Source organism: Thalassophryne amazonica, chromosome 5 (assembly GCF_902500255.1).
Source record: "Thalassophryne amazonica chromosome 5, fThaAma1.1, whole genome shotgun sequence".
NCBI classification, from domain to species: Eukaryota; Metazoa; Chordata; class Actinopteri; order Batrachoidiformes; family Batrachoididae; genus Thalassophryne; species Thalassophryne amazonica.
Genome location: NC_047107.1, coordinates 53428283 through 53454176, shown reverse-complemented (window position 1 = coordinate 53454176; position 25894 = coordinate 53428283). Strand labels below are relative to the sequence as shown.

General features: G+C 39.9%; 3 protein-coding genes across 8 annotated transcripts in view; 2 read left to right on the top strand and 1 right to left on the bottom strand.

Annotated features, from left to right (window-relative positions):
- Positions 1 to 9096, top strand: part of usp30 (ubiquitin specific peptidase 30) — a 27883-nt gene extending 18787 nt beyond the window's left edge. For both annotated transcript variants that reach the window (XM_034170259.1, XM_034170258.1), the window contains exon 13: positions 7760 to 9096. In XM_034170259.1, the coding sequence (XP_034026150.1) occupies positions 7760 to 7997 (238 nt within the window). In that variant the 3' untranslated portion in view covers positions 7998 to 9096. The remainder of the gene's footprint in view (positions 1 to 7759) is intronic.
- Positions 9026 to 17786, bottom strand: alkbh2 (alkB homolog 2, alpha-ketoglutarate dependent dioxygenase). 5 transcript variants are annotated; one of them, XM_034170262.1, is made up of 5 exons: positions 13131 to 13287; positions 12857 to 12997; positions 10096 to 10399; positions 9828 to 10026; positions 9026 to 9737 (listed from the first exon to the last, which is right to left on the bottom strand). In XM_034170262.1, the coding sequence occupies exons 3-5, from the start codon at positions 10382 to 10384 to the stop codon at positions 9404 to 9406; spliced, it is 822 nt and encodes a 273-aa protein (XP_034026153.1). In that variant the 5' UTR covers positions 10385 to 10399; positions 12857 to 12997; positions 13131 to 13287; the 3' UTR covers positions 9026 to 9403. The 5 variants fall into 5 exon arrangements, with proteins under 5 accessions (XP_034026153.1, XP_034026152.1, XP_034026156.1 ...); XM_034170261.1 differs by lacking the exons at positions 12857 to 12997; positions 13131 to 13287 and adding an exon at positions 17550 to 17786; XM_034170265.1 differs by lacking the exons at positions 12857 to 12997; positions 13131 to 13287 and adding an exon at positions 17704 to 17786.
- Positions 16391 to 25894, top strand: LOC117510517 (uracil-DNA glycosylase-like). The gene is made up of 7 exons (XM_034170260.1): positions 16391 to 16723; positions 18301 to 18513; positions 18597 to 18692; positions 24742 to 24839; positions 24939 to 25027; positions 25096 to 25274; positions 25361 to 25894. Exons 1-7 carry the CDS (start codon positions 16532 to 16534, stop codon positions 25499 to 25501), a joined length of 1008 nt encoding a protein of 335 aa, XP_034026151.1. The 5' UTR covers positions 16391 to 16531; the 3' UTR covers positions 25502 to 25894.

The window sequence follows — 25894 nt, the reverse complement described above, 5'->3', positions numbered from 1 at the left end:
AGTATGTGTCCACTGTCGCGTGGCCTGTCCACTCCACACGGAGGCCAAGCAGAGCAATTTAATTTTTTTTTTTTTTTATGTAATTTTATTTTTGTCTTGGTGGATCATGGGATTTATTTTCATCGCGTGCAGAATGCTGAAGACTTGACTGATGCCTGTGGTAAATGAATGAGGCACTGTGACTCTTTCAACTTTTAAAATAAGTTAATTGTGTTGTGGCACAAAGCACCAATGTTCTCTGGTTCAAGCTGAGAAGCACACTGGGAGCAGACACAGAGGGCCTTCTTTAAAAACAATACATTTCTTCAGTCACAACAAGGAACTAAAGTATTTTAAGATGTAATTTTCCAAAATCAGCACGCTTTATGTGGATAAGTTTTCGTCAGGCTGTGATGATGAATCTGACTGAAACGAACAGGTAAGATTAAGACTTATATTTACTTTGTGCGTGAATCGTTTTAATATTTGTAACAGTCTGAACTATTCACATGACTGCATGTTCAGTTGTTCAACAAATCAATGGACAGAGTCAATGGATATATTTTGACTTCTGAATAACTTACAAGAAATGTGCGTCAACAGTCGCATAACTTGCCTACAACTTGTGGCCCACGTATGCATGACATATGAGATGTATGTATGTTGGCATACATCAAAAATATTGGTATCACAATACCAAAATTTGTCAACATACTCGCTGTATTACAACGTATATCAACATGTGCTTCAACGTGCTCTTAACTTATACAAAATGTACCCATAATTTATTAGACGTATGCTAGCCTTTTTTAATACGGTCATCATTCGCTGGCTAAATTATCAAGGTGTGACAGGGGTGTTAGCAACAGAGGTAAAAGTACAAATATAGCCATACCATTTCATTTTTACCTATCATCAAATGTGACCATTGGGTATTGCGAAGGCTTTGCGTCTGTCTGCCCGTCTGTCTATGATCAGCATAAGTCCAGTCCTATTACTGTCAGTCTTCAAATTCACAGGGAACATTCTTGGGACACAGACCTTGGACAAGTTCAAGTTCAAATATGGCTAACCTTGACCTATTTTAAGAGGTCACAAGATCACATTCTTTTTCCTATTTTTATGTTGAATCATGAAAATCCACTATTGGGGCAGGGGGTGGCGGCAGCCAATCAGAGTAGAGAGGCACTGTGTCATCACTTGCTGGCAGTGGTGGGCACAGATAACCAAAAAATTAACATTGATAACAGATAATCAGATAACTGAAAAGTTATCTTTGATAAAGATAAAACGATAACCCCACCCACCACCACCACCAAAATGTATCGGAAGTTACAGATAACCGATAAATTCCAGTATTGTCTCCGGTACACTTACAACTACTAACAAGCTGATTTTGAGTTTTAACACCACTTCGCTTTTGATAGCATTAAAAGCAACAACAGACCCATACAATGAGTCAGCACTTCTGTCTTTGAGTGTCCTGCCCCCTGCTGGAAGCTTCTGTTTACTACATCACTTCCAGCACAGAAGCAACTGAGAGAAGCCACACAGCTCAACTCTCTACCCAGTCACAGCACTGCTGTCAGGCGAAGGTCTTGGAAAATAAAGCCCTGCTGAGTTATGGTTTGGTGTACAGTGGTCCCTCACTATAACGCGGTTCACCTTTCGCAGTTTCGCAGATTTTTTTAGTCCAATTTTGCATGCTTTTTTTTTTTTTTTTTTTTACATTGCATTGTGTTCTGCGTCTTCATCAATCAGTCCGGTTGCGGCACTGTGAAGGGAGAGTACACGCATTGTGTTCAGAATAATAGTAAAAAAAGAGCGCCAACAACTACCCATAACTCTGTTCTTCACTCGGAAAAAGACACCTGCACTGAGGTGTGACTTAGTGGAAAATGGCGTGACAGCGGCGCGGTGCCACGACGAGGAGGCGCGGTCAGAGGAACTGTGAAATACTGGTCAGTCACTATTAGTAATTTCTTGTGTGTCCAACCTTGTAGGTTGATCGTTAATGTTAAATTTGTTAGTTCTAAAAGCCATCATAATTATTTATAGGAAAACGTATTTTTATTTCTCAAAAAAATGTTTGGGCTTGAAAACAGGTTGGTCTTATTTTTCTGCTAAGGTTTGAACTTTGACAGTGTTTACACAGGAGAGAAAAGTGAGAAAATCTTAATGCCTGTTTGAGAAAAGTGTGTAAAGTGTATAGTGAGGGGTTTTACAGCCTTAAAACGTGTATAATAATTGTAAAAAATAATGCTGACTACTTCGCGGATTTCGCCTATTGCTGGCTATTTTTAAAACGTACGTAACTCCCGCGATAAACGAGGGACCACTGTATAAATAAAATGAATACTGATAGAATAACTCCATTAATGTCAATTCTGTCATTTGTGCAAAGTTAAGATATATATCTTTTAATGTTGAATAATGCACTAATTCTGAAGTTTTGTAACAAACACAGACAGGTGGCATTCTGGGTAAAATGTGCCTCTGCTCACATTGATTGGTTGATTCATTCTATGTAAACCAACACGTTATTATGAGGTGTGTCGTGTGCTGGTGTTTACAGATAAATGTGCTTTTGTAAAATATGCCATATTTTATTTGTTAAAAAAGGCATTTTCAAAAAAAAAGCCAAGTTGTAATTAGATAACCGTCTGATATAACCGGTGTCAAAATAAATATTGACGTATCCCATAATCCCTTGCGCGCCAGAGTCGCTGCAATCAAACATATAGAGAATCCACATGATGACAATTGTAAATTAATATTATACTACAAAAATGTATTTTTTATGCTTTTCATCACGTTATTAAGAAATTGCATGCATGATACCCTGAAAACTTGCTAAAACATTTATAACAAATAATCCGTGTCTGCTACGTTTAATCTGCGTGGAATTTAATAAACGCAAACTGAATTTCAGACATCTTATACAGTAGTGTTCAGAATAATAGTAGTGCTATGTGACTAAAAAAATTAATCCAGGTTTTGAGTATATTTCTTATTGTTACATGGGAAACAAGGTACCAGTAGATTCAGTAGATTCTCATAAATCCAACAAGACCAAGCATTCATGATATGCACACTCTTAAGGCTATGAAACTGAGCTATTAGTAAAAAAAAAAAAAGTAGAAAAGGGGGTGTTTACAATAATAGTAGCATCTGCTGTTGACGCTACAAACTCAAAACTATTATGTCCAAACTGCTTTTTTAGCAATCCTGTGAATCACTAAACTAGTATTTAGTTGTATAATCACAGTTTTTCATGATTTCTTCACATCTGCGAGGCATTAATTTTGTTGGTTTGGAACCAAGATTTTGCTCGTCTACTAGTGTCCTTGGGGTCATTGTCTTGTTGAAACACCCATTTCAAGGGCATGTCCTCTTCAGCATAAGGCAACATGACCTCTTTAAGTATTTTGACATATCCAGACTGATCCATGATACCTGGTATGTGATATATAGGCCCAACACCATAGTAGGAGAAACATGCCCTTTTCATGATGCTTGCACCACCATGCTTCACTGTCTTCACTGTGAACTGTGGCTTGAATTCAGAGTTTGGGGGCTATCTCACAAACTGTCTGCGGCCCTTGGACCCAAAAAGAACAATTTTACTCTCATCTGTCCACAAAATATTCCTCCATTTCTCTTTAGGCCAGTTGATGTGTTCTTTGGCAAATTGTAACCTCTTCTGCACGTCTTTTATTTAACAGAGGGACTTTGTGGGGGATTTTTGCAAATAAATTAGCTTCACATAGGCGTCTTCTAACTGTCACAGCACTTACAGGTAACTCCACACTGTCTTTGATCATCCTGGAGCTGATCAATGGGTGAGCCTTTGCCATTCTGGTTATTCTTATCCATTTTGATGGTTGTTTTCTGTTTTCTTCCACGCGTCTGGTTTTTTGTCCATTTTAAAGCATTGGAGATCATTGTAGATGAACAGCCTATAATTTTTTGCACCTGCATATAAGTTTTCCCCTCTCCAATCAACTTCTTAACCAAACTATGCTGTTCTTCTGAACAATGTCTTGAACGTCCCATTTTCCTCAGGCTTTCAAAGAGAAAAGCATGTTCAACAGGTGCTAGCTTCATCCTTAAATAGGGAAACCTGATTCACACCTGTTTGTTCCACAAAATTGATGAACTCACTGACTGAATGCCACACTACTATTATTGTGAACACCCCCTTTTCTACTTTTTTTTTTTTTTTTTTTTTTACTAATAGCCCAATTTCATAGCCTTAAGAGTGTGCATATCATGAATGCTTGGTCTTGTTGGATTTGTGAGAATCTACTGGTACCTTGTTTCCCATGTAACAGTAAGAAATATACTCAAAACCTGGATTCATCTTTTTAGTCACATAGTACTACTATTATTCTGAACAGTACTGTATATATTAGTCTGGAACAAACAGTGTTGTAAAGAACAATAATCAAGACGTTAAAGAGCAAACTTCACTTTCCCCCAGAACAACATGATCAGGAAGCATAGCTCACAGCAGCTCTCATTGAAAATAACGGAGAGACAGCCTGTGAGTCTCCCGTTTACATAAAACAAACACAATAACAATGTCTATAAACCCAGAGAATATATTCATGAGAGTTTTAGGCACAGTATAAAAATAGTTTTATGTTGCGATGTTAATGGTGGTGTCCATGTGCAGTGGTTAAAGTGCAGTATTTGTAAATTAAGTTTGAAAAAAAAAAAAGCTTCTGTTTTTGCTTCTGGAAACACGAGTCCGACGTGTGGTTTTAAAATATCAGCCCAGCTTCAGTTTGAATATTGCCATGAACACTACTGGCCAGTAGATGGTAGTAGAGACCTTGAAAACTTGCAAACACAAAATTCCAGATAATCTGTGTTGCTACTTGCTACGTTTAAGATGCGTGGAATTTAATAAAAGCAGACACAATAAAAACATCTATAAACCCAGAGAATATATTCACGTGAGTTTTAGGCACTAGAGTTTAATGCTCTTGTCCTCATCAGAGTGTCTGAAATGCATTTCTCCTGTCGTGAACGTACTGAGATTACCCTATCCCATAATGCACCAGGACACAGCATGCCTCTCACTAAAACCTTAATAATATGCGCATTACTTTAAAACTAAACCATATATTTGATATTTTCACTTTATAAAACTTCAGAAGTGACGTTAATTTAAATAACTTGTCTGAAATAAATTTGGTTAAAATTTGAACCATAAGTTAAAAATGTATGCCTCTGGATGACTTGGGTAATATTGGCCGCATATCAGTATGGGGTTAAAATAAATGAGTTTCTTTTTTTTTTTTTTTTGTGGTGACCAGGTCTCCTTTGCCTGCAGAGGACAGAGCGGTTTCTCCTAGAAACAGCTCTCCTCTGTTTGCAGAGGGTAGAACGACACATCTGTTCATTTTTGTTTACCTCGTTAACGATCTAAAAGTTATTGGACAATAATTTATCGAAAGATAATTAGTCTGATAATGGTTTTCAAAGTTATCTGCAAAGATAATCCGATAATGAAAACTTTATCTTCAACAATTATCGGATTATCGGAACTGTGCCCACTGCTGCTGGCTTGTCTCTCTCGGGCTGCTGAAATCGCTGGGTTTCTGTGTAAACGTAACATGTTTCTCATATATTATGTAAAAGCTAGCGAGAAATAAACACTACTAAAACTGAAAAATTTTTAAATGTCCATATAGCGCACGGTAAGCCCATACTGTAGCTATTGTGACACTACTGGTTCTGACCTCAACAGTTCCACTTCACCACTGGGGGCAGTGCTGCGTACAATACCAGAAAGCAAAGTGTCAGAGGAGTCTTGCATGTCAGCGTTTTCAGCCTGTTGTAGTAATTGTCTTGTGGAGACAAAATATCTAAGAAGAGAGAGGGGAAAAAAGCATTTAACCTGGTTTCCTGTTTACTGAAATTTGTCTGTCTTTCTTGCCGTTTGTTATAAACCTTGAGTCTCATCATATTCTGTTATTTAGTTGCTGTTAAAGTTAGTCACCTGACCACAGTGGTCTATTAATCCATCAGCTTCTTTTGATGTGCAGCAGAGATGAGGTAATGTTGAGAGCTTGTCAAAAAGCCTCTGTGTCCTTCGATTACCCATAACTCTCTGCTCTGTCAACCACAATAAAATTAGCCGTGCAACAGTAAAAAAAAAACAAAATAGACTGACAGCGTGGTGTTCAGCTAACAACCTGCTGCTGAACACCACAAAAACAAAAGAAATGATCCTGGACTTCAGGAAGGGCCGGGCTGACCCAGCCCCGCTCTACATCCAAGGGACTGTGTGGAAAGGGTCAGCTCCATCAGGTTCCTGGGAGTGCAGCTCTCTGACAGCCTCTCCTGGACTGCCAACACCACAGTGGTGGTGAAGAAAGCCCAGCAGTGACTCCTCTCCCTGAAGGTGTTCAGGAGACACAGTCTGGAGGAGAAGCTGCTGGTGTTCTGCAGAGCCACCATCGAGAGCATCCTGACGTATGGCATCACAGCGTGGTACAGAGGGTGTTCAGCAACAGACAGGAAAGCGCTGCAGAGGGTGATCAAAACGGCCCAGGGGATCACTGGCTGCTCTCTGCCCAGCCTGGAAGATATTGCTAGCTCTTGCTACCTCAGCAGAGCTGCTAGCATCATCAAAGACACATCCCACCCTAGAAACCACCTGTTTGACCTACTACCCTCGGGCCGACGGTAGGACAGACAGACTCGGGGATAGCTTTCTCCCCAGAGCGATCACTGCACTGAACAATAACAAACCACTTTAATCTGCACTTTTCAAAGTTTCTTGTGCAATATCTGTACCTATGTGCAATATTTTCCTGTACAGTATCATTCCACAGTTGTACATAATTTCTCGTTTTTCATTTTATATTTTGTCCACATTTTATTTTTAATTGTGCATATATTTAAATTAATTTTGTTAATTTTTATTTGGCTAATAATTACTCGCACCTCAGAAAAGCACCTTTTGGAGTTGCACTCAAATCTTGTTGCAATGTAAATTACAATGACAAAGGCAATTCTGATTCTGTTGCACATGGTGGACCGTCTCTAGTAAAAGTCTGTATCTGGGTGATTCTTTAGCTACGGGCCCTATTGGCCTTGTAAATGTAATTTCCACCACACCATTGCCTTACAATATAAAGCGCCTTGGGGCAACTGTTTGTTGTGATTTGGCGCTATATACATGTGCTCTGATGTCACTGTTTATCTCCATAGAAACTACCCAAACAATCTTTCATACAAACTGTTTAAAGGGACATTACAGTGTTGTGGTGGAAATTATGGCAATAGTGTGGGACAACTACATTTTGTTTTAAAAAAAATCACAACAGTTGCATGACATTGAATACCCAATTATGTTTTGATTATTTTACTGATATTTTATTCAGAGATATTTTAAAACATTAGAAAAAATGTTTCTTTACCATTCATTTTTATCATTGAAGATCAAAAGTCTGGGTGTGGGACAAGCACAAAACGGCAATATTTGCATATAATGATGCTGAAAAAAGGTGAAAAAGTCATCACAGACTACTAGAACAAATTTCTTAACACACTTTCATTGTAAAGATAACTATAAAAGTGTGAAATTTCCCCTTTTTTCTGTTTTTCATACAATATGATCAAAGGACATAAGTGCCTGTAGTCTAAGAATCACCCATTTATTCCATTTTTCAAAAATACATGTTGAGTTTTGGGCATGCTTAGGATTGGAGAACAGTACACAACTTGTTTTTCAGTGTAATGATGTATGTTTGTTTCATCCTAGATCATCAGAACACCTTTTTCAGCTGATGGCTGTGGTGGTCCACCATGGAGATATGCGCTCAGGACACTTTGTCACATACCGGCGCAGCCCTTCCTCATCTTGCACATCGCAGTGGTTGTGGGCATCAGATGACTTGGTGCGCAAAGCCAGCCTGCATGAGGTGCTATCTTCCAACGCATACATGCTCTTCTACGAGAGAGTCCGAAGACTGAACATCACTCTTCAGGCAGAGGAGTAACGAGGCAGACACTGCGACGGTTCTTGCAACTTTTCAGTCCTTTTGTTGAATGTGCCAGTTATAATATTGTTACCAAAAAGCTGGAGTCTGACTTTGACAGAGGAACTCCAGAGGAAATTCTTTCCAAAGACATTACCTGTGGAGAACACTGGCTCATGGTCCTGCTCTGACCCACAGTTGGTGTTTTAGCCCCAAAGAATATGTATGGAACTGCAGAATTTTCACTCACACTTATTAGTTAATATACAACTATTCATGAGTTTAATGTTTTTTCCATTACTAAAAGATGCAACACCTGACAATATAGTGCAGCACAACTACTCTAGAATAAATTGTTAGTGTCAAACTGATAACTCAGTATTGTAGAAATGAGGAGAAAATGCACAGAATCACAGGTGGAGAATTCAGTCATCTTAATGGTTGAAGTACAGGCAGTAGATTAACTATGATCAGACTAGACAAAACCTCAGACACCCTAAAGTTTCAGGTATACTATCAGTTATTACCCACTGCCAAAAAAAAGGTTATAACTATTACCAGAACATGAACAAGTCCACAAAACAAAACTGGACTATTTTTAGAATTAAGATGGACTTTTCCCTCAATCGGTTGTGTAGTTTCCTGACAGGCTCCACAGATTTTCTTTTTTGCTAAATCACATGCTGTAATTGGTTAAAGTGCCATAATATCTGGACTGTTTTATATATATATGACACCACTAAATAAATAAATAAAATAGTGAAATGTGAATCCAAGAGATGTGTGTTAATGTCAAAGTTATGGATGCCTCAAAGACCTTTGGTATTTTGTCAGTATTTAACAAAGTTCTGAAAGGCACTTAAATTGTGACATATTTTACATGGTCTTGTGTGCAATGAATAACTGCCATTTTGCTGCTGTGTTCTGCTACATCAGTCAGAAATGGTCCAGTGAAAAACTGTAAATGTTTGCATACACACTGTATATTCATGTCAAATTGTCTGTATTTCAAGTAAAGTTTGTAAAGGTAATTATTTTTAGGTAATAGTTTTTTATTTTAATTGCATTCTAACTGTACCTTGTAATAAAATGCTAACTAATGTTGGACATACTGTGAGTGTAATATAGGCTGATTTATTGACGAGTCAGTCAATTGTTGGGTGTTTAACCATCAGTACCAGTCTATATTGTCCAAAATTTAAAGACTCATCTTTGGGACAAGAGTGTGATCAAATTACATCTGTGAGACAGTATTCCAGTACAAGATGTTAAATGTCTACACAGTGCAGTAAATTAGAATCTGAAGGATTGCTTTTGCAGCAGCACAAAACAAACTGATGACAGTTGAGACTCTGAGCCTGCATTATCATCAACTTCAGATAGGTCTACTCTGCTTTCCACTCATTTACCCAACTTAAAGGTTGGGCTCATCTTCTGGAACTTGTCCTCACAGGGTCATTGCTGTCCAGCAGGATGCGTCTGAAGGTTAGGTTGATACGAGGCAGGAAAATCTTCTTGCGAACAGGAACACTGTGATACCAGAATGTGTTGGTTGGTGGGTTCATGAGAAGTAGGCTACCGTGAGCAAGCAGCAGCTTTATGGGTTCAATCTGTCGGCAGCCGTGTCCCCCCCGGGCTTCTCTGTGTCGGAAGATAAAGTCTCTCGCTGCACCCAGAGACACTGAGGCGATAGGACATCGAGGGTCCAGTTCCCTTTCATCATCACGATGCTCGCCTATATGGTCTTTTCCATCTTTGTACCTAAACAAAGACAAAACCACTGCACAGTGAAACTGTTAAATCTGTAATGTTACAGATTTGTGTTACAGATTGTGGTTCACAATTTCCTACCTGTTGACCAAGACGAAGTTGAATGTTTGTCCTGTAGCTTTAGTAACTGCATCCCGAATGTATGCCAAAGTTGGAGTCCATGTGCATGCTGAACGTGTGACTCCAGAGTAAGTGTAGTTTAGACCTGCATCACCATACGTTGCCTGCTTTCTTGGTATGTTGTACGTCTTTCCAAACACCTGGACTTTTGCTTCTTCTCCTGGAACCACAACAGTCATTTAAGAAAAGATTGATTTCTGGGAATGAGCTCAGAGGAGGATCGATGTACCTGCTGAGTAGACCACCTCCTCCTCCAGCTGTTTAAAGAGATGATCTGCCTCCTCCTTGGAGAAGAGTAAAGCGTAATCAGAGTCCAGTCCTTCTGCCTCTATTTTTTGCCAGGGAATGGGATGAGAGAACTCTGCAAATGCTGCATTTTCTTCTTCCAGAGCATCCTCTTTGTCCTCCACATCATGACACAGCTCTAGTTTGATCCTCTTTCTTGGATTTTGTCTTGGGGAGTCAATAGCATAACTGCACTTATTTTCCATGAGAGCAAAGTGTGGCACTTTGATCATCAGATGTTTTGAAACCTGGATAACAAAAGTTATTAGAATTAAACATGAACACAAACAGGACTCTGAAGTAAATTAACTACTGTCACATTGTGAGAGTTAAAACTGAAAATGTTTATGGACCTTGATGGAAATGGCACCTGCTATGAATGCACAAGACCTAGAGGCATTTTTTTTTCTTGCCATTTTTCTACGCTTTGGAAAAGCCTCGGCTTGCAGCTTCTCAAATGCTTGTGAGCTCATAGATGACTCATAAACAATAAATGATGTCATTGTGTAACTCGTCAAATTTGAAAGCCTTATAATGAAAATAAAACTTTCCACATGGTTAACTTTATTGCACCAGATCAACGGACAAAGCGGCTTTGTTTCACCTGTGTAATATCCCGTGGATGCCGCATTTATGATGGATTAAGATTGTGGATTTGAAGTTACGTGTAGTGTGAAACGAGCTTGTCAATTTCATTTTGAAAGCCTAGCTCTGATGTCCCCCCCAAGATCCCTGGTTGTTAATATTTTAACAAAATGTAAACTGACAATACACATACTGGCAGCCCAACAACTGGATCTGTGAATAAAAAATTATTTTTCTTGCCTTTCATGAGTTCTATTAGGTTCAGGTTACTCTCTACACAATAACAACAAGGGATAACTGAAACCTAAGAAGATGCAATCAAAACACCTGGGGATTTTTTTTTTTTAAACATACCATCTTGGCAAACAGTTCATTTGTTTGGGTGATCCTGGTCCACACAAAAGCTTTAACAGTTTATGCAATCACTGACATAAAAGTAGAAATTCATATTTTTAAGAAAATGAGGTAATCAGTTCCTAATATCAAGTGATGTCCTGTAAGTATTATCTGTGCTGATCCAGAGATCTAAAGAGTGGCGCAGAGAGATGAAGAAGAGAGTGTAGGCAGGAGGTATCGAATCCATAACTCACACAAGTTGGACCAGCCTTCCTTAACAGCAAAACACACAGAGAGTCAACTGCTGAAAAGTCTTTGGAACCCCTCTGAGAAACATTGTCTCCATCAACAGCATGAATAAAGTTCTGCACAGGAATTTTTTTAATGTGCCTGGTGTAATGAGGCCATTTTTTGTCCTGGTTTTCATCTGTCAGGAGTGCCTTTTTCTCGTGTCCATGCAGGATAGAACAGAATGGAGCCTTTAGTGTCACACACATGCACAATCCAACCACTAGGAGCAGTGAGCAACCACAGTCCGGTGCCGGGGGGATCTTTCGTTCATGGGTGATTCTTAGACTACGGGCACTTATTATGTCCTTTGATCATATTGTATGAAAAACAGAAAAAAGGGGAAATTTCACACTTTTATAGTTATCTTTACAATGAAAGTGTTTTAAGAAATTTGTTCTAGTAGTCTATGATGACTTTTTCACCTTTTTTCAGCATCATTATATGCAAATATTGCCGTTTTGTGCTTGTCCCACACCCAGACTTTTGATCTTCAATGATAAAAATGAATGGTAAAAAACATTTTTTCTAATGTTTTAAAATATCTCTGAATAAAATATCAGTAAAATAATCAAAACATAATTGGGGTATTCAATGTCATACAACTGTTGTGATTTTTTTTTAAACAAAATGTAGTTGTCCCACACTATTGCCATAATTTCCACCACAACACTGTAATGTCCCTTTAAACAGTTTGTATGAAAGATTGTTTGGGTAGTTTCTATGGAGATAAACAGTGACATCAGAGCACATGTATATAGTGCCAAATCACAACAAACACTTGCCCCAAGGCGCTTTATATTGTAAGGCAATGGTGTGGTGGAAATTACATTTACAAGGCCAATAGTGCCCGTAGTTAAAGAATCACCCTCGAATGCAATATGCAAAAAGTGGACAAATTTGGAAAATTTGCACTTCCAAAACTGACCACCATTTCTGGAAGGTCGTTGTGCACTTCTGATTTCAGAACCATGCTCTCAACCTGATGTCTGAGCTGCAACACTTCAAATTACTTGTCTCTGAAATGGTAGGTTATGTTTATGGTCAATTACGGTTTAATGTCTTCGAAATACATAAATAGTCTGCAAATTTCCTCTTCCATTTACTCTAAATAATACTTCCAGAGACATCCAGTGGCTTTTGTGTGCTTCCAGATGTCTTGTAGAGTTGCAGAATTTTGACAGGAATTTGTCACTGCACAGAACGGGAGCACTGCGAATTAACTCCAGCAAGTGTGTTACATGCGGTACAAAATACACCCACCATTCAGGAAATGGCTGCATGTGACCTTGGAAAGTATGTCAAGATCATGTCCTGTGCCCAAGTTATGAGACCGGACAAGATATGACCACAAAAAGTATGTTTTTTATACAGATGCGATGCTTTATTTGTAGGGAATGACTTTGTAACAATATAAATATTCAGAACTAGTCAGGGCTGATTATAGACTGTAGGTATGGATGTATGTTCATGCAGTTTCAGCCTTTGAATGTTACCTTGCAGACAAAACTGGGGGGAAATAAAATCCAAGTTATCAGGAAGCCTGTGTGCCTTAATCCATCCTCTACCGCTCGTCACTGCTCATATTCTGTGCGCATCCGCGCTCTGGCCTCAGCACCAAGAAGCGATCACTACACCTAAAGTAGTCCCACAGAAATGAATAACTGCACTGCAAAACAACGCATGACTTGCCGATGTAATAAAGCAACAATATTTTAAGTCAGACGAATGGCAAAAATTTAAACTACCACGTAAATCACGATTACTTACCCTCTCACTGATGCATGCATGTGGCTTCGCACCATGTTGGATGTCTTCTTGTTTCTTCTTTGTCTTTCGGCTGTTCCCGTTAGGGGTCGCCACAGCAGATCAATCGTTTCCATCTCACCCTGTCCTCTGTATCTTCCTCTGTCACACCAACCACCTGCATGTCCTCTCTCAGCACATCCATGAACCTCCTCTTTGGTCTCCCTCTTCTCCTCCTGCCTGGTGGCTCCATCCTCAGCATCCTTCTCCCTATATACCCTGGGTCCCTCCTCTGCACATGTCCAAACCATCTCAATCTCGCCTCCCTGACTTTGTCTCCAAACCGTCCCACCTGAGCTGTCCCTCTGATATGTTCATTCCTAATCTTGTCCATTCTTGTCACTCCCAAAGAGAATCTCAACATCTTCAGCTCTGCCACCTCCAGCTCTGCCTCCTGTCTTTTTGTTAGTGCCACTGTCTCTAAACCACACAACATAGCTGGTCTCACTACCGTTTTGTAAACTTTCCCCTTCACTCTTGCTGATATTCTTCGGTCACAAATCACTCCTGCCACCTTTCTCCACCCTGCCTGCACTCTCTTCTTCACCTCTCTACCACACTCTCCATTACTTTGAACAGTTGACCCCAAATATTTAAACTCATCTACTTTCACCACTTCTATTCCTTGTAACTGCACTATTCCACTGGGCTCCCTCTCATTCACACACATGTACTCAGTCTTGCTTATACTGACTTTCATTCCCCTTCTCTCCAAAGCATATCTCCACTTGTCCAGACTAGACTCAACTTGCTCTCTACTCTCACTACAGATCACAATGTCATCTGCAAACATCATAGTCCATGGGGACTCCTGTCTGATCTCATCTGTCAACCTGTCCATCACCACTGCAAACAAGAAAGGACTCAGAGCTGATCCTTGGTGTAATCCCACCTCCACCTTGAATGAGTCTGTCATTCCGACTACGCATCTCACCGCTGTCACACTATTCTTGTACATGTCCTGCACTACCCTAACATACTTCTCTGCCACTCCAGACTTCCTCATACAATACCACAACTCTTCTCTTGGCACCCTATCATAAGCTTTTTCTAAGTCCACAAACACACAATGTAACTCTTTCTGTCCTTCTCTGTACTTTTCCAACAGTATTCTCAGAGCAAACACTGCATCTGTAGTGCTCTTTCTCGGCATGAAACCATATTGCTGCTCACAGATCTTCACCTGTTTTCTAAGCCTAGCTTCTACTACTCTTTCCCATAACTTCATGCTGTGGCTGATCAGCTTTATGCCTCTGTAGTTACTGCAGCTCTGCACATCACCCTTGTTCTTGAAAATAGGAACCAGCACACTTCGTCTCCACTCCTCAGGCATCCTCTCACTTTCCAAGATTTTATTAAACAATCTGGTTAGAAACTCTACTGCCATCTCTCCTAGACATTTCCATGCCTCCATTGGAATGTCATTTGGACCAACTGCCTTTCCACTCTTCATCCTCTTCATAGCAGCCCTCACTTCTTCCTTGCTAATCTCTTTTACTTCCTGATTTACTCTCACCACATCATCCAGCCTTCTCTCTCGCTCATTTTCTTTATTCATCAACTCTTCAAAATATTCCCTCCACCTTCTCAGCACACACTCCTCACTTGTCAGCACATTACCATGTGCATCTTTTACCACCCTAACCTGCTGCACATCCTTTCCAGCTCTGTCCCTTTGTCTGGCCAATCGGTACAAGTCCTTTTCTCCTTCCTTACTATTCAACGTCTTGTACAGCTCGCAATATGCCTTTTCCTTTGCTTTTGCCACTTCTCTTCTCGCGTTACGCCACATCTCCTTGTACTCCTGTCTACTTTCTTCATCTCTCCGACTATCCCAAAACTTTTTTGCCAACCTCTTTCTCCTTATGCTTTCCTGGACCTCTTCATTCCACCACCAAGTCTCCTTGTCTTCCTTCCACTGTCCAGATGTCATACCCAGTACTGCCCTAGCTGTCTCCCTCACCACATCTGCAGTACTTTTCCAGTTGTCCAAAACTGCTTCCCCTCCAACTAGTGCTTCTCTCACCTGCTCGCTAAATTTCACACAATAGTCTTCCTCCTTCAGCTTCCACCATCTGATCCTTTGTTGAGCTCTCATTCTCTTCTTCTTCTTTACCTCTAAAGTCATCCTACAAACAACCATCCTATGCTGTCTAGTGACACTCTCTCCTGCTACCACCTTACAGTCTGTGATTTCTTTTAGCTTACATCTCCTATAAAGAATGTAGTCCACCTGTGTGCACCTTCCTCCACTCTTATATGTTACCCTGTGCTCCTCCCTTTTCTTAAAGTAGGTATTCACCACAGCCATTTCCATCCTTTTTGCAAAATCAACTACCATCTGTCCTTCCCCATTCCTATCCTTGATACCATATCTACCCATTACTTCCTCATCACCTCTGTTCCCTTCACCAACATGCCCACTGAAGTCTGCTCCTATCACCACTCTTTCATGCTTGGGCACACTCTCTACCACCTCATCTAACACACTCCAGAAATCTTCTTTCTCCTTCATCTCACAACCTACCTGTGGGGCATATGCACTGATGATATTCATCATCACCCCTTCAATTTCCAACTTCACACTCATTACCCTGTCAGACACTCGCTTAACCTCCAACACACTTTTAACATACTCTTCCTTTAAAATGACCCCAACACCATTTCTCTTCCTGTCCTCACCATGGTACAACAACTTGTACCCACCGCCGATCCTCCTGCTCTTACTTCCCTTCCACTTGGTCTCTTGCACACATAATATGTCTACCTTTCTCCTCTCCATCATATCAGCCAGCTCTCTCCCTTTACCAGTCATACTACCAACATTCAAAGTCCCCACTCTCATTTCCACCCTTCTAATTTTCTTCTTCTCCCGCTGTTCGTGGCAACGTTTTCCTCCTCTTCTTCGTCATCTTCGCCCAGCAGTAGCCCAATTTCCACCAGCACCCTGTTGGGCAATAGCACCGGTGGCAGACGTTGTTAACCCGGGCCGCGTCCGATCCGGTATGGGAATTCGATTCTGAGTCTGCATAGTTGGGTTGGCTTGTTTTATGCCGGATGCCCTTCCTGACGCAACCCTCCTCATTTATCCGGGCTTGGGACCGGCACTCAGAATGTACTGGCTGCACACCCCATGTGGCTGAGTTAATGTCTTCGGATGTCTTCTTGTTTACATCCGTGAAACCTCGAAAGTAGTCCGGCAGCCTTCCCACAAGCTCATCTTGCAGCGCTGACCTGGCACAAGAAGCTGCAGGCAGTGTGTGTGCCTTAATCAAGGATTTAAAGGAAAGGAAGCGACAACGTTTTCCGGAATATTTACTGGAGGAAAACTACATATATTTGAAAGATTTCGTTTCCAAAAAGTGATGTCCCAAAGAATGGAAAAACCTACAAGAAAAAGTCGTCATTGCACACCTAAACAGGGTCCGCAGCCGTCTGAGAACGACAATTATCCCGTGATTGAAGACGAACACGGCGAGGACAGTCCTCAACCCACGACCACACCGGCCAGGAAAACAAATGCTAAACGCAAGCGGACAAAGGAGGACTTTAAGAAAGTAATGCAAACTTAATAAGTCGTAAATTGCACATCCTGAAAAACTAAACACAGCACATGAAATCTCAAGTGACGTCCCTATGATCTGAGATTACACCCACACCAGATTTGTATATTCTTTATCTGCGCATGCGTGAAACACGAAGTTCTCTACATGTGAATGACATTTGCAACTGCAACAATTTATTGACTGTTAACTAATTGATGACTATTTTGATAACCTATTAATCTTTTAAAAAATACCCAAATTTTCTGATTTCACTTTCTTAAATGCAAATATTTTCTGCATTATTTTAACTAGTTTCTTTACTCCTTGGATAAGTGGTTGAAGGTGTGTGTAGTTTCTTTACTCCTCTCTGGTAGTAAACTGAATATCTCTGGTTTGTAGAAAAAAAACAAAACAAAAAAAAAAAAACAAGACATTTGAAAGCATCTGCAAAACACTAATCAACATTTTTTCACCATTATATGGACCTGACAACTAATTAATTAATCTGTCAATTGGATTAATCAATTATAAAAATATAATCATTAGTTGCAGCCCCGTCTGCATAATGACCAATTAAAAATAAAAATACGTGACATTTTGCAAACAAGCCCACAAAAAAGAAAGCAAGAAAGTATGAGACATGACTATAATTGCTAAAATTACTTTTTGTCTGTTAATGTTAATTTTTAATATGATTATTTTTATGAACACTGGAAATGTTTTGTACTTTTATTATTCTCAGCAATATAATGTTTGCATGTATTTTGTTACTTAAAAAAAATTCAATCAAAATACCACCACGTTCACCTTTAAAAAAAGTTGCTTAAAATCAGCGTACCTGGCAACACGGATGGACTGGGATGGAGGCAGGATCGTGAGGTTTTTCAGGACGAAAGCTGACAGCACACAATCGCTGTAAAACGCGACACATAATAAAAAGTTGTATTTAGAAATGGTAAATAAGTTTTATTTAATGGCTATGAATACTGTACTTATCAGACAGATGAGAATCAGCTGGTTATGCAGCAGTTTGTGGTGAACAGCGCTCCTCAGCTCATTATCATAATCCTGCTTTCGTCACGTTTTGGCGCCAAACACTTTGAGGGTGAGGGGGAGAAAGTGGAGTCTGCTGGTGGTGTTCTCTCCAAGTTACTTTGTAGAAGACAACTATCAAAGTGTCTGGGAGCAACATGATTGGACAAAAAAACTATAAACTCGTTTTTTTCGCCTGTCTCGAAAAAGAGAACGATTAAGGAGCTTAATGGAACTCGGGGGGATGCCGAGGACACGGTGAGCGTTAATTTTTATTAAAGACTGCTTCAGTGCAATAATACCTGTTACTTAACTATAACGTTAAATATATATATATATATATATATATATATGTGTGTGTGTCTTTATTTATCGCCGTTCCCGTGTTCTCGCGAGATGTTCAGTGAACTTCAAGTCGCGTTCACAAGCTGCGCCTTTGTGTTGCTGTTGTTTGTTGTAGATCCGGTATGTTAGCACCGCGGTGTGGATGGTCTCTAAAGCCTTTTCCCCCTCCAGTAGCACACCTTTTACCCTCTGTGTGTTTTGCTCAATACAAGACTGTGCAGAAGAAGTTGAAGTCCTCCTCTGGCGTGGATCCGGAGCCTTGCAGCTCTCACGCTGCTCCTCTCACTGCAGAGCAGCTCGATAGAATCGCCCAAAACAAGGGTGCAGCGCTGCAGAAACTCTCCTCTGTTCGGACGCCGCCTGGATTTGGGGAGAGCTGGAGAAACGCGCTGTCAGCTGAGTTTGGAAAGCCTTATTTTAAAGAAGTGAGAGCATATCGTCACGCTGCACGTGCTAGCTCAGAGCTTTTTTTTTAAGTTTTAAATTTTCTCCAATCTGTCTGTTACAGTTGATGTCATTTGTTGCCAAAGAAAGGAAACTCCACACTGTGTACCCACCTGCTGAAAATGTCTTCTCCTGGACACAGATGTGTGACATTCGAGACGTATGTTCATAAAACACTGTTTATGTCATCAAATAATGTGATAATGGCCAATACTTGGTACAAAGATTAGAATCGCACAGCATTTTAATGTGGACAAACTCAGAATATTGTGCAGTCATGAAACTGACTTCTGTTCTGGAAGAATGCAGCACACTTTTGATTTTGGAATTAACCTCTAAACCTGATGCCTCAGCTACCCAGCAGCCTTGTGTGTAACTTAGATCAAATGTGAGCATTTGCCCACTCAAGTCAGTTACAATGAACTGCAGTCAGGTCGAGGCCCCGATGAGGAGGATGAGCATGCAGATGAGCTTCCTTGAGATAGTTTGTGCAGAATTTCGTTGGTTCTGCAAACAATTTGCGTACATGTGTGTGAATGAGAGGGAGTCCAGTGGAATAGTGCAGTTACAAGGAGTAGAGGTGGTTAAGCAAGATGACTTTAAATAATTGGTGTCAACTGTCAAAAGTATTGGAGAGTGGTAGTGTCATGATAGCAACTATATCGAACAACAACTTTAATATATGAAGATGAACATGATTGTTTTTCTGGCTTCAGTTTATCACCCTTTACAAGTTTTTATTTGTTTACATCCGTCACTAACATTTCAGCAAGTTGTGCTGCTTCTGTCTCCTGCTCTTTGCAGGAGTTAGGGTCAGTCCACTGAGGGGGCTCTGAGTGGACAGGCCACAACAACAGTGAGCAAGCCAGTTGAAGCAATGCAACTCTATTATTCCATCCATAAAGTTTGGAAGAATATATGGAAATGGTTTTAACATACCTTTTTCTTCCAAAATATGACCCTGAAAGCGTGCGATACACTTTTGTGTTTAATCACTGTCCATATGAGATCGGTTGGGTGCACATGAGTTTAGGCAGAAAATGTCAAAAACTTCTTCTTACTCCTTTTTGGGCATTGTTTGTTTGCATATTTTCCTTGAGTTGTCTTTGTTTGAAGTAAATTCATTCATTCAACTAATTAAAAAAGTTCTTTTGTATGAATCGATGTAAGATTGGGATGCTCACTGAATAGCCATGCTGTCTAATTGATTTTTAAATGTGCAGAGTGAGGTTTTATGCTGCTGTCATTTGCCCACAATCAAACAACCTTAAAAGTGACAAAATATTAAAGGTCTGGTGTTTTTTTTTTTTGTTTTGTTTTTTTTTTGCACTGTAAATTCATCAAAGGTGAATGACGAGATGCAATCTGATTCAACAAAATTTCCTGGAAAAAAGTTTACATTAACACTCTGTCACATGGTAGAGAGACCCCGATTGTCAAGGATTGTGTGTTTGTCTGCATGCAATGACATTCCAGCATTGAACAGTCACACACAGGCGTCTCTAGATTCACCCTGGTTGTAGATCTTCTATGCTGTTCTGCATAGCCACAAGTCTTTGGGCGATGGGCAAAGAGTGAAGAGGGCAGGATTGTGAATCTGGAAGCCCTTAATCTCGACGGCACAGATCCTTAACGTCACAAGCTTCCCACAGCAACCACCTGCAGCATCAGTCAGATTGTGCATTTCAGGACTATCTTGTTGGGTGAGCTCCGCATCCATCATCCTGTCTGGGAATCGATCAAGAGCCCATCTTCCTCACGACCGATTGATTGCCACAAGGACATTCTTTCAAAGAACAATTAACTATTAATTCTCAGAATATTCAACATTGGAATTGAAATTTGAAACATAAAAAATAAAATGTCCTAAATTGGTGATTCATATTTCAAACGGGTGTTATGGGTTAACAGCCCTTCAGTGCATGAATCAATGTCAGGAGCACCGTGAGACAAAGTGTAAATGTAAAGTTTTATTTTTCATTAAACTCTTTTGAATTGGATTACATCATTTGCCATTTGCATTTAAGTTTAATTTTGTGCATGATTGCATTTGCATCTCAAAAAACCTCACTCTGTATGGATTTAAAATACTCGTAGGTAGTGTCACTATTCGGCGACTAATCCATCTGTGAAATATTTCACAAATTCATATAAAATGTCAACTTTTGTCAGAGCTTGAGGCCGTTATCTGTCTGAACTTGAATGCAGGGAACTGATCTCATACGGGGACAGTAATTCGACACAAATGTGGAGCGGTATATTTTGTCTCTTAGATTCATATTTGGAAGAAAAACCTAAATTAATTCTTTATTCCTCCAAACATTCTGAATGGATTAATCTAGTCGCTTTGCTGTAACTGCCTGGCTCACTGCTGCATGTGTGTCTCACACAGCAAGCAGAGAGAACCCCACATCCTGCCCAGACAGAGGGACAGGAGCGTGTGTGTGTGTGTGTGTGTGTGTGTGTGTGTATATATATATACTGGACAAAACCTTCATGACTTTACTGTTACACTTTCTGTAGCGACCCGGAACAGCTGATATGAAGCCCACATCTGGGTGTTGGCAGCTGTGGTGGCGCTGACGTTGTCTGCGTCAGTGAACCGATAATGGAATGGATAAATAGGTGGAGAATGGGTGGCTCCATTGTGTGACAAAAGAAGTATGAACGCCCTTGTCTTTGAGTCCGAACCAGCTAAGCTAACAGGCTAACCTTGGTTCGGGTGTTTATGAAATCATGTTTGTGGGGACTCGTCACTATTTGCTTTGTTGTCAAAGGGACTTAATGTTTTTGTTTTTTGTTACATTTACCCTTACAAATGTAGTTGGCCTGACCCATGGTAATTAAGTAACAGTAATGCAAATTCATCATGTTGACCCAACAAATTTACATTTAGGTCACTCAGCAAAATTGTTTCTGGCTATGTTAACACATTTTACTTGGGTGGAAAAACTTTCCTTAATTTTATTATGTTCACTGAGCAAGTTAAATTTTAAGTTGTTGCATGTTATGTTAAAACTACAGGATTTTGGGAAGTCCGTATCGGGGTCACACACACGCACACCATGTTCACTCACGCACTACATACCTTCTGTCTTGCAAGAATAAATTGCATATATGTGTACTAATGTACATAAATGGTTCTGCCAGTGTGGCATTTACCATTACTATATATGCAAAGAAAAGAAAAAAAAAATAAATAAAACTACAGGATTTGAATGTGTTCACCCATAAAACTTGATTCTATATCGTAGAAGCTACATTAAAATTCAGTAAGGTATGTCTTCTATAATACATTCTAAGGTAGAACTCTACTAGTGTATATCTAAAAAAAAAAGAAGAGTAGAGTAGAGCCACTTTGGTGCCTGGTCTTGAGAACATGTTAGACGTACGTTCATGTAACAGAAACCAACAACACCCATGTTGGTTTTTTGAGTGTAGGCACAGCTGCGTTTTGTTAGCAGTATACGGAATCCGCCCTTAAGGTGCAGTTTTTGGTACAAGTGAGCCGTATCAAAACCGTTCGAACCATATCGTTTTATGATATATTTGGTGGGGCGGGGGGCATAAGCACTTAAAAAAAATTATACGTCGCAAAACTGATATCACTGTGTGAGGAATTGGACAATTGGTGCCCTGCAGCTCCAGGCAGGCACCTCTGCATGCTAAAGTGCACAGAACAGAAGCAGTGTGAGGTTCGGCAGTTGTCCACTGCATAACCGGGGACAGGAGCTCTCTACCCCGTGCCTTGCGCTCTGCTCCACTTTGGCTTAGTCTGAATGGTGCATCCTGCTCCCTGTTTCTCCGCTCCAGTGTCTCCTCTCTGGCAGGCAAAGTCCACTGAGGATGGAACCAGAACTCTCTGTGCCATATTTCTCTGTGGATCATCCAGAAAACAAGGCAGGCAGCTAGTTTATAAAATAAAAGGGGTTTGAAAGCGGACAGACAGGGTGTAACAAAAGGTTCGAATCTCACCGGAGAGGACAAACTGCCCACTCAGAGCTGCATTCACATTACTAGCTGAAGTGAGTTGAATCTAATTTTTTTGTGTGTGTGTGCCTGCCTGCCTGCCAGTGTGTTTTATCCCAATTTCACAAATTTTCCAGCAGCTGGAAACACTTTTTGTTGTCATGTACACTGACAATAATAATAATAATATGAAATTTAAAATGAGGCTTATCTTCATAATTAACTGGTTTATTTAATGAAGAAAAAGAATCAAATTTGATTTCATTGGCATGGGGAATCATTTCAATTTTTGTTTTCTTTTGACCCACACATGAAGACCAAAAATTAAGGAGAAAAAAGTCAAACACTACATTATCAAACTTCTGTCAAACTTCTGTCAAACCTAAAACTTTTGCAGATTAGTTCATGCTAAGTATTTACACATTTAGCGTAATATTTACAAACATTAAGCTAAATTTTTAGCTTGATGTTGAGACGAATATGCACCTTAATAAAAGAGCTAATTGTTCCTCCCTGAAAGACATTAATTTAGTGTTTAATGACAGACATTTAGCGTGTAAAGGCATGTTTATTAAATTTTGCAGTTCATGGATGTTATGTTTTGTAGCCTGTGGTCTTTTGATGTCAGTTTCAATTGCAATTTCAGGGGCACTTCTAAAATATTAATAAAATTTTTTTTTATTAATAATAAAAAATGGCTGTTTGTGCAAAATTTTGTTTGGGGGGAAAGAGCTTCGCCCAAGGAGAAATTCAGTATAGAACCGCCACTGCCGCCCTCTAGCTTTCCTATTATATAGCTCTATGGTTGTGCCACTGTCACTAAAAGGGACGACGCCCCTAATCATGAATCATGCATAATTTTTTTTTTTATTTTTTTATTTGGTAACAGGCTTTAAACATGTTTATTTCTGCTCAAAAGTTAGATAATATTAACATGGACTGGAATGGGAACCTGTTCGCTAGATGACGGCCGCATTTCTTGCACCCCAGGAATCAATGTGGCGTCTACTCTTTATAATGTCTATGATCTGCCAGATTCCAATGTGGCGGGCTTTGACCAGAATTTAGTCACTCACACATAAAAACTGAATAGAGAAACAGAGACAACTTTCACAAAGGTGATTTTCTTTTTAACCATGATATGATTTTTAAACATACTTCTTGTTGTAGTTTTAACTAATTTAAATATGAAAATTGCAGTAATAACAATCTGCATTTTCTAAAACATACTACTTAACGGGATTACAGAACATATTTTTTAAATAATAAAAAAAGTGCTCTTTAGTTTTGGTTAATGATAAACAAATGAGCGCTCAGTGTTTTGACAAAGCTTTGATCCTTCTCTACCTCAGACGGTGCATCATCTGGATGGTGGTGTAAGGTTTGACGTTATAGTACGACAGCAGTTCACAGTCCTCCATCTGCTTGCCTTCATAAATCAGCCTCTGCTGGTTCGCCGGAACCCCCTCTTTGCACTCAACCTGTTTCTTCAAATTACTCACCATCTTGTTGGCTTTGATATCATAGGTCTTGGTCTGCCCCTTGCTCAACTGACTTTTGTTTTTTGTTGTCACGCATCTGGGGCAGGTTGATGGTTTTCAAACTGCTCAGCATGCTCAGGGAAAACCAGCTGTTTGAGACAACAGACTGACACTGGAATAAGAAGAATTAGAATTTTACAGTTTTAATATACAAAATGATTTAAATGACAGAAGTGTGACAGAAACTTTTCCTAATACATTTGTCACTTCCATTAACCAGCTGTATGACAAGTGAGTTGTGAAAAGGACATAAAATAAGTGCAACACTGAAGCATTCAATAAAAACAGGGCATGTCAACTGTAATTTCCATTATATTATCTCAGCCATTAAGCACGACTGGTTAGATCAGATCACGTGACTTGCCATTTTAACAAAATTATACTGAAGCATACCATGGAAGCTTACCCACTTGGACAGAAAGCGCAACTCGCTAAAATGTTGCTAACTGATGTAAACAGATGCACTTCTAAAGGGCGATATATCGAGACCAGCAAATTGATCGTGCTTATCTTTATATAAGGAAGGATAAGTTGATATAGTAGTTATTGTGACAGCCCCACTGAGTGACCTGGTGGAGGTTTATTTCTGTGAAAGGCAGTTTTTCCATTACCATTGTGTTTGTTAGTAACATTATGTAAATAAAGAGAACGGAGTGTCACAGTTGCCTTACTGCAAGGACTTTTTGTCTCAACCTAAAGGTCAAAGTGGTGATTCTTGGCCAGGATCCTTATCATGGTCCAAATCAAGCCCATGGTTTGTGCTTTAGTGTACAAAGACCAGTGCCACCTCCACCCAGGTAAGCATGAGTGTGGACGTGCTCGGTATGAAGGTTTTATTCCAGCTCCAGTAGTGTAACCCCTCATGATTTGACGGCCTTAATGATTTTTATTTTCAGTTTGGAGAACATGTACAAAGAATTAATCACAGACATTGATGGATTTCAGCACCCCGGGCATGGTGACTTGACTGGATGGGCCAAACAAGGTATAGAGCCATGTGCTAAATGTTCTCACACACAGATCCTTGGGTCAGTATCTGGTTCTGCTTTTCAGGTGTGTTGCTGCTAAATGCCGTGCTGACGGTCCGAGCACACCAGGCCAACTCCCACAAAGACAAGGGTTGGGAGATGTTCACTGACATGGTGGTGCACTGGCTCAGCTCCAACTTGGAAGGCCTCGTCTTCATGCTGTGGGGAGCGTATGCTCAAAAGAAAGGTGCTGCCATTGACAGGGTGAGTATGAGGTGATGTTTTATTAACAACATTTTCAAACCAGAGCATATAACTCTGTTGCATTAAGGTTTTTCTCTTCATTGTAGAAACACCATCACGTCCTCCAGGCTGTGCATCCTTCTCCTCTGTCTGTTCATCGAGGATTCTTTGGGTGTCAGCATTTCTCAAAGGCTAATGAATTCTTAAAGAAATCTGGAAAGTCTCCTGTAGACTGGAAGGCACTTTAAAATGTTTTGCAAAGACATCAAATGTGTTCGTTAAGTACAGATGTAAACGGATTCATATGGTTCTTTTTTGGTTGTTGTTGGAGTATGTGCAGTCTTCTTTATAAAAAACACATCTGAGTGTGATAGATTGTTGTAACGTTCTATCTGCAGTTCTTGACAGTGTAATTTTGTGTGTGTGTGTCTGTCCACTGCTGACATTTCCTTTCATTAAAAATTCAAATTAAAGTTTTTTGTACATTTTAAAATGAGGTTTGTTTGGTTTTTTAAATGGATGTTTAGTCTCTTGGGTTTATCTTAAAACGTACTCAACAGAATTCTTCCAATAACATACTTGGTGACGTTTTGAAATGACCGATGCGCAGTGAGCGCATCAGCTAGCAGCTTGTGCTGCTG